We start from the raw sequence: 19135 nt of genomic DNA on the forward strand, positions 1-19135 counted from the left end.
TCCACAATTTTTCTCTGGACTTGGAATTGTTTTTATGTCTTGTTTAAATGCCCTCCTTATTGCTCAAGCATTATTTTTAAATGGGTTCCTTTGCTGGATACCAATTCTCTGTTTCATATAATGGGTCTGTTTTTCTCCCTTTTTAATATATCCCTATACATTTAGCTATAATTTTGAAAAAGCTTAATTAAACAACTCACTTTCTGAGGGAATCCTGAAAGCACTGCACACACATGCCATCCTCCAGAAATCTTTGGATTTTTAATGTAACTCTAGCAAAATTATACTAATAGCTGCAACATTTACTCTCATAACATCAATTATCTTTGCCATGATTAAAATACCAAAAAAATGCTTTCTACGAAGCACAGTGAATAAAACTTGCATTGTGCCTGCTCTTTGCCAAATTGACTACAGCCATTTAAGGAGGATAAGTGGCAATCCTCGTTCAGAAGAGGCATCCTTGCATCAAGCAATACAATTTTCAAAAGAAAAGAACCTTTTCATTGATGTAAAAATACTTCATAGCTGAGATGTTGTCCCAGTCTTTCTGCTAACACATGGAATAAACGTGAAAAGTCGGTATATTGGGCCTGCCTCGGATTCCACAAAGACACTTGATTGCAGAGTGGCATAAATTGTGTTTGGAAACTCAATGGAAAATAAATACATTCTCAAGAATAGCGTCAATAAAAACTGGGAACCAAATACAAACACTGAATGCAAGAGAGAACAACTACCAGGTTGTATGTAGCTAATCCAAAATTACAGAGGTATCATTGATGCTATTAATTGCTGCTTCTACCATTGGGTGCTATTAAGCACAACCTGGACCTCCCTTTCTCCCCAAGTACTTGATGCTGATTCTTCTGTTATTGCCCCATTTCAAACCTCAGTTTTAAAAATAATCTGAAGCCAAGTGCTTCCATTCATTTCCCTGGCTTTATGTGGCACTGCCAAGACAGCATCCCAGTCTCAACAGGAAAGATTTAGGACCTGAGTACTTTTTTTTCCTGATTGAAAATGAAGCTAACTCAATTTAAACATTCTGCAAGACAAGTGACAGCATCCTTCTGGCATCAAAATATAAGAACCAAGCTCTATCACACAGAACCTATCTGGAATAAATTAAACCCAGAGCTACATTTCAACCCTCAGTCATGCCTAGGGCACAAGATCTTTTCCTGTACTAATCCACAACACAGTCCAGCTCCACCTTTCAGTGGAGGACTGCAGGGCAGATTCCACCTGACACTGCTCCAATTTCTGTCTGACATAAACAGCTGGCAGAGACTGGGATACTCATATGAAATATGTACTAGAAATTTCTTGAAATGTAGACGTAGGAGGTAATGGTCTTCAGAGGGGCAATTTCTCTTTATAGTATCTTACAGCTGTTGCAACAGAATCTGTCAGCAATTGCTGCCCAGTTAACAGCAAGGCTATCAGCAGGAGCTTGACATTTCTATATAAATTGATTTGCTTGCAAAATTTAAATCTGAGAAAGCAAACTCAGTACACGAACACAACAAGGTGGAGTAAAATAGTTCCTGTGATTTGGACAAACTTTCCCATCAGGGTCAAAATTTCAGTAGAGCCAAAATCCCAGAAGTGTCATCACCACTGATGGGGGGGACCCACAGGGAAGTCCCTGCCAAATCAGGAAGACAGGGGCAACAACAGCCAGATCTGACCTAAAGACAACGTAATCTCTCCTGCTCCCACTTGTTGGACAGACATAGCAAGGCTGTGTGCAAACTGAAAGCATGAGGCCAATACAAATGCTTTCTTTTTTTCAGTGTACCTCTCAGATGAGGAACATGCACTCTGCATACATTGTCATGTGCATCCTTGTAAGGAGGATATCCCTCCCAAATTCTGAGGTTAGCTAAGAATTTTGTAAAAAAAACACAATATAGCTCAGAGCCTCAAAGTACAAAATTTAGCCTGTCAGGTGTTTCACAGAGAAGACACTCGTCATGAGGGAGGTAACTGAACACATATAACCTCTAAAACAGATATGGAAGCTGACAGAACATAATTGTGAGGAACAAAACTAAACAGAATGCAATTGAGAGTTATTACAGCAATGACACAACCACTCTGCAATTCCTGAGCTGCTGCATCTTTTTTTATGCACACCTCAATTGTAAGGAAACCAAGACACTTAAGTACACACTCTAAATGCATGGCTTGCTTTTGGCTTGTATTGTAAATACTGTTTTTAACTTATTTTTATTCTTCTCCACACACACATCTCCCCAGCATTCATTAAAGCATGTTAAAGTTCTTATTTTTCTGTTTGCTCTAGATACAAGAATTTGACTGCACCTGTTAGAAAGAACAACAAGCTAAAACAACCAAGTCAAGAAGCTGCAGGGTGCTTTTATCTCATTTGCATGGATGAAGCCAAGCCCACATGAACAGTGGACCTATACTGTTTTTAACATTATCCCAGCATAATAAACAAGCACATAATTAATCTCCAAAAATATGTCAAGGAAAGTATTACTTAATTCTCCTGCTCTCTACTCCTCTACATTTAGTTATTACAGACTTAATGATGCAAATTCTTTACAGAGTCGGCTCCACTACCAGAGATTTAACCATGGCTGGTGACACTCTACACATGTAAATACAAAGCAATATTTCAGAGTTTGTGCAGTGATTTAAAAGTCTGGTACTGGAAATAAAAAAATCCTGGTTTTAAGAACTGAACAGGCTTAATCTAAGCTTTCAGACATAGAAAAAGGTAGCTTACAAGTAATGAAGCTTCCTTCCACGTGGCAGTGAAGGATTTTGAAGCATCCTAACAGTTTAACATCAACAATGGGAAAAAAAGGCAAAATATGTAAATTAGAAATCTGCATTGCAAGTTTATACAAGTGCTGTAAATTCTATTCAGCAATCCAGAGCCTGACATTTTGCCTGAACAGATAAACAAAGTGCTGAGCTGAATGGTATTTGCCTGAAGATCAAAACGACGATTTTAGAATCAGTTTTAGACCTTCTATTAGAATATCTTCTATTCTTTAATAACACGATTCTTGGTTTCAAAGGAGACCAATTATTTTAGCCAATTATTGTTATTACACATTTTACTGCAGAAAGCATCCCTTTTATCTGCAATTAATCCAAGTGCATTGAACCTCTCCTAATGCTTGCAGAGCATCACTGAGAGAAGAGAGCACAGGCCTGGGGCAGCAGGACCTGCATCTCCCAACATGCCATATGAAATTGGGCAGGCCAATTCCCTTCTGCTTCCCCCTGCCCTCTGTCTTGTTTATTCAGGCTATGAACACAGGGAAACAGGAGCCAGTCTCACCATTAGTATTAGAAAGTCTGTTAAATCAGATTTTCTCTTCAACTGAGGTGAGTGCAGTGCTGGGATACAACAAAAAAAAGCTATTTAAGTACTTCCTAAATCTGTGATATTAACAAACACTTGTTTGAATTGTTCTTTCTTCTCTCACCACAGGCAGCTGCTTTCTAGTCTCAACACCAGTATCTAATAAAACATGAAAATTCAGGTGAATCATTGAATCCATCTTTGCTATTCGATAAAATTAAATCTACATAATGGTACGTGCTAGTGTGTACATAGAGGTGCAGAGCAATTAACAAAAATGGCTAAACCTCCTCCCTAACTCTGAAGCAAAAGAAAGGATGTCACTAACAAGCTGACAGAAAGTGCACAAGAAGCCTTCGCTCTAACTCTCCTGAATGAACACCAACAACTTAAGCACTTACAGCACCACACAAGGGGAGGGAAGCCCTTTCTTCTCTCTTTCCACTCCTTTCAAGGACTCCCAAATGCACAGCAGGCTCAGTTACCACACCACTAACTACAGAGCCTTACCTGTGGCAACAGAGAGCAAAAGCAATCCCTCTTACACATATCTTCCAGGGAAGGTGTTCTGTTGTTACCTTGATAGTACTTACTCACACCACTCAATGGTGCATGAAACTCTTCTTTTTAAGAAGTACAGAGACATTTTGCTTTGCCTCAACAAGAGTATCAAGAAGCAACCGTGCAGCAAGGATGGGCAGCTCCATTAAATACTGCCTGGTGCATCTGCTAAGTGCAAGGTTTCTTCCTTTTATTTCCCTGCTGTGAGAGGGGGAAATAAAGAGCTGCAAGAGCTTCACTAATGTAATATCCATGCAGGTCTTGTGACTTATAGGAAAGGTCACTGAAGTGAGCTTTCAAATTTTCTCTGTATGAACAGTTTCAGTGTTACTTGAACATTAAAATACATCAGGCACTACTTAGGGTACATAGTTCATTCTAAAAGACATCTTTCGCAGCACTATAATGAGTCCTAAACCCATCATATTTTTTAAGGGTCCTGATCAATTCTTTAGGTTCATGTGATTAATTAAATTTATAACACCATCACCTTTCTCAAGTATTTTAAAGGGATGGCTCTCATCAACAAATAAAGAAGCAAAACAAAAAAGTTTCTAACTGGTTGTACTTGATGTGCTATGTACTAGAAAAACACCAGCATTCATTCTTTGCAAAAAGCAGAAGACCTCTCACTTTCAAAACACATCACTCCCTCCGGCTGAGTCACAGATCTCCAGCTCTGAAGACAGGAAAAATCTAAAATACCCTCTCTACTAAAAATCTGCATGAGAAAGCTTGATTTACAGCTTTTGAGGAAGTTGGAGCATTGATCACAAGCTCCTGCAGCACAATTACAGCTACAGCACAGCTACAGAGCTACAATAGCACATGCATGCTAGAAGCATTAAAAAACCAAAGTTATGGCAGGAAGTGATGGAACAGCTCTCAATGTCACCACTAGGAAAAAGGCAAGGCAAGCCACAATTTTGCTGGTGCTGGGAATATATGATTTATAATATATAATCATGTCATCATAACTAAAAAACTTCTTAAAAGAATTTTTTGTCATGTCTTTGGTCTGCTCAGTTAAGGCAATACCACACTGTCAATGGAAGAATTCAAATAGTCTCCAAGAAAATTTGTAAAACAATGAAACAACTGCCAAAACATATTTCTTCAATTTACTTCTGCTCTTTTGAGCACTGACCATGGTTTTGGTTGCTTGGGTGTTTTTAAACAAATATTTCGTATAAACCAAATATTTTTATTTGACAATGTCAGACTAGAAATTTTCACAACAGGGAAGACTATTTCAGGAGTTGTGTTATGTATGCACTGTTTTGTAAGTCTGAAAAGGTAAGCAAATACCCCTGTTTCACATGGCTCCTTTCCCATAAGCAAGGCATTTCTTACCAGAAAAAAAAACCACAGGTGAAAAATCAGCAATGCAGAAAATATTCTAACTTTATTAATGAGAAATAAACCTCATTTTTGTGTTTGCTTCAGACTTGTTTTTCACACCTAAAATGTAACACAAAACTAACTCCTAAAAACAGCATCTGCTGAAAAGAATGAATAAAAATTATTTTGTTTATGCAGTTGTGTAATGCTTCTACTAGAATTCAGAAACCAGTAAAGTGCGGTAAGTTCAGCAGTACCAAGTGAAAATGGTCTTTGTTTGTTCATACTTGGTTTCTTCGATAGAAAAAACATATAACATGTTAATTCTTTGAAGAAAAGCCTGAGTTTTCTTTAAAGGAAATAGATTCAGCTTTTGCAGAACAATAGCTGATCTATTATTTTTCTATTTAATAGAATTTTAAACTAATAGCTTGGGATTATAAATACAGTATAAACATACAGCTAGCAAAATGAATGCAATACAGCTTTCCTAAGTACTTGACTACTTCCATAATAAAAACCTATGAGAAAGCCCAGGGGACTTTGATAATAGAGAAATTATTGTTGTCATTCACATTAGAAGTTAGTACCAGCTACCTTTATGCAGCATGGATGCCACACTATTAAAAACTCCCCGAAAAAAAGAAGACTGGCAAAATTTCAATGTTTTTAAAATGCAGCAAGGCAGCGCAAAACAAAACAGTATTTTAGCACTTTTTGTCCCATTCCACAAGGCTTTCCAGAAGGAGAGAGATACCAGCCAGAGGGGCTACATCCTCTTCTGCATCCCACTGGTGCCTCCATCACGAGGCCAGACCTCCGTCACCACCAAAGCCACACAAGAAGGAAGAGCCGCCCTCCTTTGCGTCAGCAGCGCCCGGAGAGTCCCGCAGGCAGCCACAGCAGGAGCTGCAGCCCACCACACCTCAGGGGAGGCACGGCTCAAGGAAGGGCCAATTCACCCTTTGTCTAACAGACAGTGCCAGGCAGAGTTCAGAGGTTTGGCTGTGAAGTGCCAAACCACCAGGATCTTGCTGGAGATAAGAAAAGGCAAAAAGGTCAATTATGTCCCAAGAGATTCCCAGCTCTTGGTTTTAAAAGCGCCTCTCAAGACAGTTCAAACAGAAGCCATGCTGCTGACCTACACTGCTGTGCAGGCATCTGCCCTCTCCCCATTTGCTGCACTCCCATTTCCTACTGCCCCTCAAAGTATCCATTTCCCTGAGCTTCCGACTCAACCCGTTGCTCCACCTTTCCCATTCCCAGCACTTCTTGCCCTCTGGCTCCAGATCTTATTTCTGCATCTGTGCCTCCCACACTTCACCCAGTACCTTGCTCCACACTCTCCCCTTCTCTCCCTCTTCTCATCCATCCACAGGCTTTTCTCACTCCTTTGAGCTTCTTGCATCCAACCTCTCCTACTCCTCAACAACCAAGAGTAGTGGAGAACAGAGGAAAATAGGAGGACAAGATGGACATACCACAAGACAGGTGAGGTATGAAGTAGAGAAGAAGCAGTCAGATTAGAAAGAACTTGGGTCAAGAGAAGGTTATGAGGAGTAGTAAAAACATGTGAGCATACAATCAGTGAACAGCTGCCCTGGTATTACTACCCCTGCAGTAAACTTCTAAAAGCTTCTGTTGACAAAATATCTTCCTATGTGTGTCCTGACCCAGTTCAGGGATGCTTCAGTGCTTTAACTCTGCCTGTGTTAGCAGCTGCACAAGAAAAGCAAGAGATCATATTTTACACTGGTAAATTATTTTCCTATTCATCAATTTCCCAACATCAAGGTATATCAAGTGGCATACAGAATCACAGAACTGTTAGAGCTGCAAGGGGCCTCTGGAGATCCTCTAGTCCAGCCCCTCTGCCAAGGCTCAGGGTGACCCAGAGCAGGTTACACAGGAATGCATCCAGATGGATTCTGAGTGTCTCTAGTGAGGAGACATGACTCCACAACCTCATGACTCCACAACCTCCCTGGGCAGCATGTTCCAGTGCTCTGCCTCCCACAACATAAACTTGTTCCTCAGGCTGAGGTGGAACTCCTTGTGTTTCAGTTTATGGCCATCACCCCATGCTCACTGTGCTTGTATGTGCAGTGCACCAAAGCCCAAGAGCGTTATCCCCAGATAACATGGCCATTACTATTGTCACATGAGCTATATGCAAACAGAATTATTTTACTTTCCACCATGGAAAAGTTCTTTCAAATCAAGCACGCAGCTTCCTGATATACTTCACCACATGGTGTTTAAACAGCTGTCCCAGTACCCTTGCTCAGCAGCAAAGACCCATGTGAGGAGTGCAAAAGAGGACCTAGATCCTCCGCTGGAGCTAGGTCTTTCTATACATTCTCTCTTTATGCTGCTCTCCTATGCACAGCAGCTGCTGTATGGAAACATGGCAGCCATCAGAGCTGGGGTGGAACCCCACCCAACAGAAAGACTTAGCTCCAGTAGAGGACATCTATCTACAGCCAGGATTGATGCTTTTCAATTCAACCTGGCCCAGCAGGAGGTATGGAAAGCACTACTAAGAATCAAGCTAGCATTGCTATGATGAACCAAAGCAGCATCAAGTTAATACAATTCAAAAGCTCGTAATTAAAGCACTCTGTGTTGCTAATCACTGTGTATCAAGTGGTCTTTTGCAGCATGCCTGACTCCAAGGAGGGTGGGCCAATCAATTCTCTAATGAGTATCACTTCTGGAAGCACTTGTACAAACACTCTGTGAACATTCATATAGCCACAGTAAATAAAATTTAGCAACAAAAGCCAAGTTTGGTTCAGTCTTCCTTTTTCTTCTCCTCTGATGATACTGAGGAAAAGTATGCCTATAGAAATATGCACACCAGCACTCATCAAAATAAATTTTGCAAAACCAAGCTGATCAAATACCTGCTCTAGTGGGATTTACCTATATTCAGCTCTCTAATTGCTTCTTTCATCTCTACACATGAAAAGCAACACTTCATCTCATTTCTTCCAAGATTTGTTAGCATAGGAAAATTAATCCCTTTCACGGGATTTGATAGGTGTGGATCAGTATCACTTAAAAGATAATGAAATATGGACCATTAATAGCATGCAGTAGCTGTCTACAGGATGAGAGAGAGACTGCAGTAAAGAAGGTGTTTTCCTTCTTACTTCTTTTGTATTTGGTTCAAGTGCATCATCCACTTGCATTTTCACCAAATACATGCACCTTTCACTTCTTGAGTCAAGGCATTCTCCCCCGGCTCCTTTCTTAGCTGAAGCCCAAAGTTCACATTTAACTTTCTTTCAACCCCAAAGAGCTTCTTGCTGCTTTTGCTGGAGTTAAAACCTTTGCCATTTGTAAGAGACATAAAGGTCATAACAGCCTGAATAGCTTTTAAGGACTTTGCCCACTATGGCAAACTGTATAAAGAAGCAACTGCTCATCTGTGACCGCCAAGCTCCCCATCCTACCCCTCCCCCTTGAATATGACTCCACGATTTCCTGGGAATTTGGACAAAATTATGCCATTGATGGGAACGTGAGATAAGATAATGGTGGTACTATTTTCCGATTATCTCAGACTAGGAAGAAAAGGCAAGCAAGGGGAGCACTGGTAATAAACACAAAGAATCTACACTGAAAGCCAACACAGCAACTGGGCTGAAAGTTCTGACTGGGTCCAGCAGGTGGAGGCCAAAGCCCACCCATTTAAGTTGGGAAGCCCACCAACTCAAAAGAGAAAGACTGAACATGGGACTAATTAACATTGGAATAGAGGGAATCATTTAACCAATAGAATAAAAGAACTGTGTAGACAAATGAGCACTGATTCCTTTGTTTGCTAAGATGTCTAAATGGTGAGAGTCTGGAGTGACCTCAGGACCCCCACCACTGAGAAGACAAGAAGAGGACCAATGGGATGTTGTCTGGATCTGTGGGTAGAGATACCTTTCTACTTAATCTGTCACTCCCTTTCTCCCTCTCTTTTTCTTATTCCTATCTCTCTCTACCTCACATTTATGTTAAATAAAATCCGTACCATGGACTTGGACATATGGTCTCATTTGCACCTTAATTCGGGCAGAGGCATCTCTCTAATAATCAGAATTACTGGATCCTAACACCATAAATACTAAGTAGAATCAGCTGTTTACTATGAGACTACTCTCTAATGTCTGCATCACACTTGCCTTTCTTACTTGCTCTCTTGCCATTCTACTCACATTTCTGAATCTTTAAGTTTTCCCATGGGTATTTCTTGTAGGCTGTACTAACCTGCCAAAGCCAGAATGCCTACAAACTTCTGCTGTGGAAGCATGTAAATCCTTTTGGCTTGATGTCACTAAGTTGAAGTCTTACAGCCTTAGGCCAAGTCTTATCCCAGATGTTTTTAGCTGAGGCTCACACTTGAACATAGCATATGAATTATCAAATTGGTCACTTTGAAATACTAGGCACTCATCTTGCAGTCATGAATCTGAGATAAGAAAAGTCTGTTTCTGAGATCATGACAAAAAGGAGATGAAAATGCATTTCTTTGCCAAAGGTGAAAATTCTCAGACTTTCAAGGTTCACAAGTCACCTCTTTTGTCCTTCTGTTAAGCATCTGTGGCATGACAGAACTATGAATACTTCCATCAAAAACTCCCACTTTCTTCTGAGTGCCACCATGGAAATTACTTCACATAATCCATTTATATTAACATGGAACCTATCAGCAACTACACTTGCAGTAATTCTTCTAAGTTATTAGTAACATGCTCCAATTTATACTTACATTGTCCAAAACCCTGAATGACAGAGAAGGACCCTGAAATGCCAAGCATTATGGAAACATTTTAGAAAATCTTCCCCACCTGCTGGATTCACTTGGCCATTCATGCTTTCACCAACTTCTAGAAAGGCAACCTGCTTTCTCTCTGTACCCACTTTCACATCTCTCAAAATAAACCCAAAGGCATTTCACAAACCCCTCCTAGACTAAAATCTCAGGAGAAAACAAGTTCACTTGGAGTCACCTCCCTTATGTCCCAGTGACCTTATGGGAGGTAGAGGTATCCAAAGGTCCCCTGAAAGCAAAACCAGTGTAAGCATGCAGCACCAAGCGACAATCCAGGAACTCCAAACATCAAAGCTGCCATGCACAGTTCTGTTTATACATCATGTGCAGTTTATTTTATAGAGAGTACGGTTATCAAGAACATTTTTTGTATTAGTAAGGTCTGATTTTGTACTTGTACTCCATTTTCATGACAATTTTGTCAGACTGCATTAAAGGATTTAATCTCAAAATTCCCAGGTGGAAGAGAAAGAACTATCAAAGGTCTTCAGAGAAGGAAACCAAGATGCATGATTTAGGAGACAGCAATAAAATAAAGAGTTTGGTATTCAGGAAAGGAATACCTACTCTTACAGATAAAAAATTTCATGGTGTCGATGGACAAGACAATCTTGATTAAAACCAGAATCTGATTATTGAAGTATTCTCTCTACTTCATAATGTAATCACTAGAATAACATTGCTGCATAAATTCAATTTCATCAAAATAAAGTTACTAAGATTGTGTATGCAACCCACATAAGCATATATAATTTTATAAAAAAGGACCAAGAAATAGATTACATTCCACTTTTACAAGTAATGTGTCTCATCTTCAAATTCAATATAAAACTGTTCACTGTATTCCAAAAATTAATGAAAAATATCACCATTCTATTCAATTTGTTTAATGTAAGCTATCATAAAATATTTCATTCTTCATTGCCTCTTCTTGCTTATATGGGAACATAATGAAGACTGACATATATTGCTTCTAGGCCTCACTTTGTAACTAGGAGCTTAATAAAACCCCCTTGGTGAACTAGATCCAGGGAAACATATAAGCTTTTGATTTCAAGTTAGACATATAAACATCCTACCAGTCCTGTGTGGTTGTATTTACAGTTCTCAGGAAATGAAACACTCAAGGCACAAAATGTACATAAACACTCAAGCATCATGTGACAAATTGTAGCTAATTTTAATCATGAAAACAACAAGGGTCCATCCAATAGCACACTGAAGTAATTTCCCATTTAATTTCAGTCTTATTAATTCTCTAAAGATAATTAGAATTTAAACAAGGACTCTCTAATCCTATTGCTAAAGAAAACGCACCAAATAAAACATATGTAGTTCTGAAGACACACAACACAACAGTAGTTCCATGGCACCCTCAATCTTTTCACCTTTCTTCACTAAGAAACCAACCAAGACAACACCTTTAATCCTACACATAGAAGAGTTTTCAAACCCACCCAAAATGGCACATACTCAGAAGTGCCATATGCAAATGTAATTGCTGATTTTCATCATGCACCCATCCCAGAACAGGACTAAGAAATGTGACAGATGCCACCACTGTCCTTATACAGCACCCAGCCAAGGAACATGGAAACCCCTGGGGGTGCCCAAGGGCTGGCACAATTCAGCCAGAGGAAGTTGGGAGGCAGGAACAGGAACAGAGCTCATTCCCCAAGGAACTTTCAGCTGTGATATGTGAACCTGACTATGCATCTGAAAACAAATGTATTTTGGACAACAAGAGCTCAGCAAAACCACAAAGTAGCTTTTAGTTTACACAGTTTACAGAGACATGGGCAAAATTCAGGCTTCCTCCAGTGCCTCAAAGACCCTTTAAAACAGTGTTGAACATGCTTCAAAAAATGTCTTCTTTGAGTCTGCTCAGATCTTCAAGCAAGATATACTTTGTGAAGCCTTGTGAAGACCATCAGTACCTTCCTGATGGAAAATCATCCTCAATTTCATAAAAACATGCTATCCCTATGGATCCATAGGAACATGGTCTTAAGTCAACCAAGACTTTTTGTCATGCTGCTTCTGGCACCAAGACCCCTTCTGGGTCATCCTCTGGGGAGGCGTACAGTTGCCACAAGTATTCCTCAGGGAGCCAGAAGTGACACCATCTATACACCTTTCCCAGTCCATGTATTCCTGCCATTCCCCAATTGCCTAGCTTGGGCTGGCAGCAACCAGGCCTCCAGAGTGAATCCAGGAGATACCCTCAGCAGGCCACAGGGAAAAAGGTCACAAAGGCCAATAAACTTTCTGAGGTTAGAAAACCAAAAAAATTGTAATTCCACCTTCCTAGAACCCTTCTGTACCGACCTGAAGAAAAGAGCTTATTTAGCACACCTCTCACTGTAAGTAAACACTGCTGTCATCTCTTCTCAGAGGGCCCCACACTTCTCTGAGAAGCTATAATGGAAGTGGATCACAGAGTCCAAGAAATGGTTCTTTAACTATTAGCATGCCTATTCATGAATATGTATTCTTTCAACTACCAATTAGTTAAGAGGGGAAAAAAGAAGAAAAAAGTGACAAAACCTTTACCAGGGACCAAACCAGTACTGAAAAAAGGAGCAGGTGCACAAAATGCACAACAGAAATCTGGTATGGATACAGATTTAGGCTGTGAACTATGTGCTGCAAATGTACAACTAAAAACCAAAAAGACCAATACTTCTGAACTTCTTCTGAAGCATCATAACACAAAATCTGATTAAGTGACAGCAGGCAGCTACTTATCAGTTAGATTTACCTCTGACTGTGAAGTATAGGACTATCTAACAGCACAATCTTCTCTCAGATTCTGACATGCCTCATCTACAATGTCTTACTTCTGATACTTGCCAGGTTTTACATGTTGACACTTCACAAATACATTTTTTCCTGACAGCTCCTTTACTAGCCAACTCCAGTGACAAATGATTCAAGTCAAAGAGTAAATGGTGTAGCTTCTGGTGTAACAGCAAGTGAAATACTACACTTGCAAGATCAGATTCAACCAACTTTACAGCTTCAAAGCAGTAGAGTCAAGATCATCCTGCCACACATGTACTCCAAAGAGCAGGTAACTCCTCCCCACAACATGCCTCCACTAAGTGTGCCCCATGGCTGACTAGGGACTCAGTAGCTCTCCTGTCTACTCCATGATGAACCATGTGACAGGACTCCACTATCACTTCCAAAGTGATCACATTCTCTGTGGGAATCACCCAGACCCAGAAAACAGCATGAAACAAATATCAGAAAGCATTCAGGGCCCTTACAAAATCTCCTGATCTGGAAAGAACTTGCTCCAGTGCCCATATGTACTCCTTATGCACATGGCCAAATGAGTTGAGATGCTCTGTTCAGGTTACCTACCAACAATCTCTCAATAAGGACAGCAACAAACCAAGAATAAAGGGGTTACTCATATGCACCTCCAATGGACATGAGAATTTAAAAAACCCCAAACAAACACACAAAAGAATCCTCCAAAGCAATCAATTAAGGAAATGAGAAAAACACCTCTATACATATTATCATCAAAACAACCTATACATACCAAGAAATCCCACAGCAAGACTACTAATCATAATATAAAAGAACAAAATACTAAAGTGTCTTTTCCCATGAATTGCTTCAAAACTTTTCCAGTATTATTTTGCATTGCTCAGGATCACTTCATAGAAAATGTAGAAATAAAAATACAGACTCAGCTCTCTAAGCACAGGTTCACATTTCCCTTTATTTCCTTCCCTATTTCCCTTTATGCCATAAGCAGTCAGTCTTCACTGTACAAACCAAAATAACTTGCTTTAATTTTAAGATCATTAACAACACTATTATGTATCGGTCGAGACAGATATTGCCAACTTAAGTCTAAACTGCTTGAGAGAAGCCTGGATGTACAGCCACCATGGACTCATTTCCAGAATGTACCTCCAGCCCAGTAAATTTTATTCCCCCAATGCCTCTTCAGTTTTAGGAAAAGTAATTCCAGTTTTCAAACAGGCCTTCTCAAACACAACTTTTCTCTCTGCCTGCTTTCACTTTCCCTTCCTCTTCCCCTTCCTTTCTCACAAATGAGCTATTAATTCCTAAATAAATTGAATAAGTAGCACTTTGGATCAGGAGCCACAAGGGTCCAATGGTGCCTACCTCCTGTTTAGAGGTCTGTTTAAACAGGAATTAAAAGAAAACCCTTCAGTGGATTTAGGCCCAAAAGCTGAAATCTGCAGAGATGCTTGACCTCATTGGAATGGTCCCCTGGGTGACCACAGAGGAACCACACAGACCCTGGAGAAGTTCTCCAGAGACAAACACCATTTTTGTAAGTTTGCTACCAAGATGCAATGGTCTGAACACAAATTAGGAAACTCTCCCTTGTACTCCTCTTCGAAACACCAAAGCGCAACTTCTCTTGTGTTCCCTGTCTTTGTATCTCCCTAGCACAATGAAAACCACCGACTTCACGTCCAGCCTGCTTTTAAAAATGAAGAACTTCTTTCAAAATGCAATGACCACCCTGAGCAATGGCAGTACTTGATCGGAACATCAGCGCGTGTTTGTCTGACAGCTGGGAACCAGAAATCACGACCATCTCCAGGTCACAGCCGGATGGCAATGCCGGACTGGAGCGCACTCCTCCAGACCCACAGCTCCTATTCGACGTCAGATGCCCTAATTCCGCTTAGCTTAAGTATCTTCCTTGTGAATAGCCTTTGATGTGTCTTCGTTTGGGCAGAGTTCTGAAAACAGCAGTCATAATGCTTTTTAAGTATTAGTCAACCCTTTTTAGGGCCGAGGCCACTGGGCCCGAGTGTCCCCGGTCTGGCAGCGTCCCCTTCACCGGCAACAGGACCGCGCCGCCGGGGGACACGGCCACGGTGTCCCCGCCTGGCCCGGGGAAAGCCACAGGAGCGGGTCGGGGAGTCCCGAACCCCCGGCCCCGCCGCCCCCGGCCCCGCTCACCCTTCTTGTCCATGAGCCACATGAAGAAGAAGCAGGGCGCGAAGCCGATGGGCCCCCAGAAGACGAGCAGGGCGATGTCCCAGCCGCTGAAGCCGAAGGCCAGGCGGGCCGAGTTCTGGATAGGGCCCCAGGTGTTCCACACCAGGCCCTGCGCGAAGCCCAGCAGCGAGAACAGTAGCAGCACCAGCCACCGCCGCCCGTACACCCGGCCTGACAGCGGCGGCAGCCGCCCCGCCGGGACCCCCGCCGGCCCCCGCGGCTGCGGCCGCGGCTGCTGCGGCGGCGGCGGCAGGAGGGGCCGCCGCTCCTCCGCGCTGCTCCAGCCCAAGCCCATCTGCGGGGGCGCTGCCGGGGGCCCGCAGGGGAGGAGGGGACGGGGCCGGGGGAAGGGACACCCACACTTCAGTCCCCGAGCGCGGCAGCGCTGCCCCGGCCCGGCAGTGCCGCATGCGCGGTCGGGGAGGGCCGGCGGCCGCCTCCTTCCTCCGCCGGTGAGGGGAGGAGGGAATCGGCGCCGCGGAGGAGAGCCGGGCCCGCCGCCCGCGGGGAGCGAGCCGCGCCGGCAGGCAGCGAGGGCGTGCGGGACGGGGAAGGCACCGGGCCGCCACCCCGCGGGGAGCCGGGAGAGGAGCCTGGGCAGGAGCGCGGTGGCCCGCGGGCACGGCCGCCCGGCTGTCACCGGCAGGGCCGGGGAGCTCCGGCCGTCACGCCGCCAGCGGCTCCGCCCCGCCGCGGCTCCCGGGCCGCGCTGCCCCTTCCGCCGCCGAAGGCGGTGCTGAGCGAGGCCCGCCCGAGCCGTCCCGCAGGCAGAGCCGCCGGAGCATGGCCGGGGCGCCGATCTGCCGTCCCCCCGCGCCGGGTAGGTGCCCCTCGCCCCGGCCCGCCCCGGGCCCCAGCGCGGCGGGGCTCCAGGCCCGGGCCGAGGGCGGATATGGGGAGGGTGAAGCGGCGGCTGAAGCGGGGCCATAACCGGGCCCGTGACCGGACCCGCCGAGCCCCTCCATCAGCTCCTCCTCCGACACGTCCCTGTCGGCCGCGGGCCCCTCACCGCAGTGTGGTACCTTCGCACAGGGAGTTGCTGCAGCAGGGCATCCCTCGGGTGTCGATCCTCTTAAAGGGAGAAGGAAATCGTGTTGCTTTAGTGGATACAAATCAACCATGGTCCGAAGTGAAAGGGAAAAAATAGCAGGGATACAACATCCACTGAAGTCCATTTAAAAATAATTCGGGTCAATATACCATCATGTGGGGAACACTATGCTCATTAGTATTATCATTTAAATACATTGAAGTATATATTCATTAGATTAGGTTATGTGAGAATTTATCTGTATATCAACCATCTGTACTTGTCATAAAATTAATGGCTCATATGCTGCACAGTGCTTCATGTTCCCTAAAATATTGGGTATTTCAGTGTGGCTTGATTAGACATTCTGTCACCAAGTCTGGAAGTTGGCTTGATAAATGCCCATGTAATTAACTGAGGAGAGCTGAACGGTGGGATCCCCACAGACTGGTTTTATGTCCAGTGTCAGTGTCATAGCTGTTGATGTGCTGGGCAGTGCACAGCTGAATTTTACACATGGCCATCATCCCACAATTTTGCAGCCAAAACCTCAGAGGTTTCATTTCATTCCCATGAAATTCTTCTCAGAACATAACAGATATCGCATTTTTTTTAGTCCATGCAGCTCAGTTTCCTAGACCGAAAGTGCAACAAGGAAGTATATGCTGACTGAAATAGCAGAACTATGGTCAAAAGAAAATTATATTTTGTCTACAAAACTTCAGGAAATGGCCCATGAAAAATAAAATTCACACACAATTAAATAATGGGGGACATACAGCAAAATCAAATTTGAGGCTGCTGTGTACAGCTGTAGTGACAAAATACAATAAAAACATAGGGTGTGATTCAGACTTGCTCATGACTGATATATATTCTGGTAGTGCTTTGGAGCTCCAAATAAGATTAATTCCCCATTTTACTAAGTCTTTTTCATACATTACCACCTCAGCATAGTTTAGCCCATGCCAAAATGTTCTTTCAATTTAAAAAGGGTATGTTACAACTATAATTTAAGTGATTTGCTGGCATTCATCCAAAGACAAAGTGCTGCTATTTGCAGAAGTAAACAATGTGAAAAAGTACTTCTCTCTTTGAACATTTTTCAATTAACTGTAGTAATTGTGGAGGTTTCATGGTTCTAGTGGCAGGAAACCTATCAAGAAATAAGACAAGTGGGGTTTTGTGGTGTCCTTTTTAACTGCAAAACTTGTCTCATGCCTCATATTGCCTGCATATTGTCAAATGAAAACTTGAGTATAAGCAGTATAACTTTTTGATAACTTATCCAAGACACTTCATCTTATGATGGGTTTCAAGATATTTTGACTCTTTTATGGGTCAACAGGAAAGAAATTTCTGAGAAACAGCAACAAACTAAAGGGGCTGTCAAAATAGGCTCAAAAATATTTAAGTATATTTATTATTGACTTAATGATGATTTAAATAATTTATTTTAATTGCTTGATTTGAAATCGCTCCATCTTTTCCTAGCTTCACAACCCATATGCGCATCTTTCAGTCATGGCCTGACCTTTTCTATTCCAGCTATTTAATTAACACAGTGTAATATTCTGTGTGAATTATTCTTGTTTGCAGGATATGGTATTGGTTAAATTTGTTAATGTAAAGGAGCAGTGTATTGTTGATAAACTGTTGGAAACCAAATTAGCTTTATCTTGCAGCTAGCTGATTGCATTATTTCACTCATGGGTATAATACTCCTCTAAATATGCTAATTTCACTCTTTTCTCCGTGTGGTGACATTTTTACTGTTCTCATTACTGACATTTGTAATATTTGAGGTGGGGAAATTTTTCTTGCTTTAACCTCATTATAATGTAGCTAAAGAGATTTGAATATTATCAGATGTAATGCACATATATTCAGGCAAGCAGAAAGGTTATTTTCTCTCCTGGCCCATAACTTTTATGTCTGTGGCAGGTCTTGCATGGACAGAATGACACCTAGATCCAAAACTGTGATACAGATGCCCATGCAGGTACTAACTGTCTGAGCACAATAGTGTGTCCATTGGTAGGTGCCTTCATTTCCTACAAGCTCTGAGGTGGTTGTGTGACCATATTCATGCCTGTGTCTGACCTAAGACATTCAGGAATTCATCAGAGGAGGAGCTGGTCACCTGGAGCTCTGATAGACTAGTGGTGACAGACAAAAATTACATGTCTGAGGCTGTTCTTGCTTCCAAATGCTCTTGCCATCCCTGAGGCAGGCCTGGTGGATCTGTTTGCAAGTTGGCATCTGCAGTGTGCCGATTTAAGATTGGCTTATTAATATAAACTGAGGCTTTGATGGTTTGTTACCACCTTGGGGCATCTGGAGAGTCTAGTTCAGCTAAAACACATCTGTCATGTAATGGTTGTGCTCAGCAGTCCAGGAGAGCATCCTCCCTGTGGGGCAACCCCCAGTTCCTAGCACATTAGGAAGGGCCATTTGCTCTTTCCTGTCACCATGGTTTTGACAGATTTGCTCTCCATGTGACATTCTTCAGAGATTCAATGAATGCCAGTCCCCTTGGTTCTTACACCTCTCTCCTAACAGCTCCTAATGTCATGTATACAATCTTATCCTTTCTTGTGTCAACTCTTACCTTGCAATGTGACAAGCAGCAAGTCATTGCATACCCCATAAAGGTTAGAAGCATTTTGGCACAAAATGAGCAGAACCCGAAATTAATTCAAAGATTGAAAAGTAGTATTTTGCAGATTCTGAAAATTCCTTCCAGGATCTAAAAAAAGTTCTCTTTACTAGAGATTTCCCTCAATTTCCAGACTTCAGCTGGAATTGCGACAGTGCAGTTTCAGAGCTGTCATAAACAACACTGGTTGTAGGGATCTGTAAATGGGTGAGTTCTTTACACCCCATCTTGAAAAACACCTCTGAAGGTGAGCCTGTGAGCTGTGAGCAAATCCTGTTCTTCCTTCCTCAAGTTTTGACATTGTTTCTATTCTAGTTGCTCAGGAACGGGCTGGTTGAAATCTGCTCTGGTTTGGGCACCTTCCAA

At 42.5% G+C, this 19135-nt stretch overlaps 2 protein-coding genes across 2 annotated transcripts in view; one reads left to right on the plus strand and one right to left on the minus strand.

The window, feature by feature from the left end:
* Positions 1-15544, minus strand: part of SLC49A4 (solute carrier family 49 member 4) — a 71552-nt gene extending 56008 nt beyond the window's left edge. The window contains exon 1 of the mRNA XM_059852730.1: positions 15042-15544. Within this exon, the coding sequence (XP_059708713.1) occupies positions 15042-15375 (334 nt within the window). The 5' untranslated portion in view covers positions 15376-15544. The remainder of the gene's footprint in view (positions 1-15041) is intronic.
* Positions 15544-19135, plus strand: part of HSPBAP1 (HSPB1 associated protein 1) — a 38583-nt gene continuing 34991 nt past the window's right edge. The window contains exon 1 of the mRNA XM_059852731.1: positions 15544-15900. Coding sequence (XP_059708714.1) covers positions 15864-15900 — 37 coding nt within the window. The 5' untranslated portion in view covers positions 15544-15863. The remainder of the gene's footprint in view (positions 15901-19135) is intronic.

The sequence above is a fragment of the Haemorhous mexicanus genome, chromosome 8 (assembly GCF_027477595.1).
Source record: "Haemorhous mexicanus isolate bHaeMex1 chromosome 8, bHaeMex1.pri, whole genome shotgun sequence".
In the NCBI taxonomy this organism is placed as follows: domain Eukaryota; kingdom Metazoa; phylum Chordata; class Aves; order Passeriformes; family Fringillidae; genus Haemorhous; species Haemorhous mexicanus.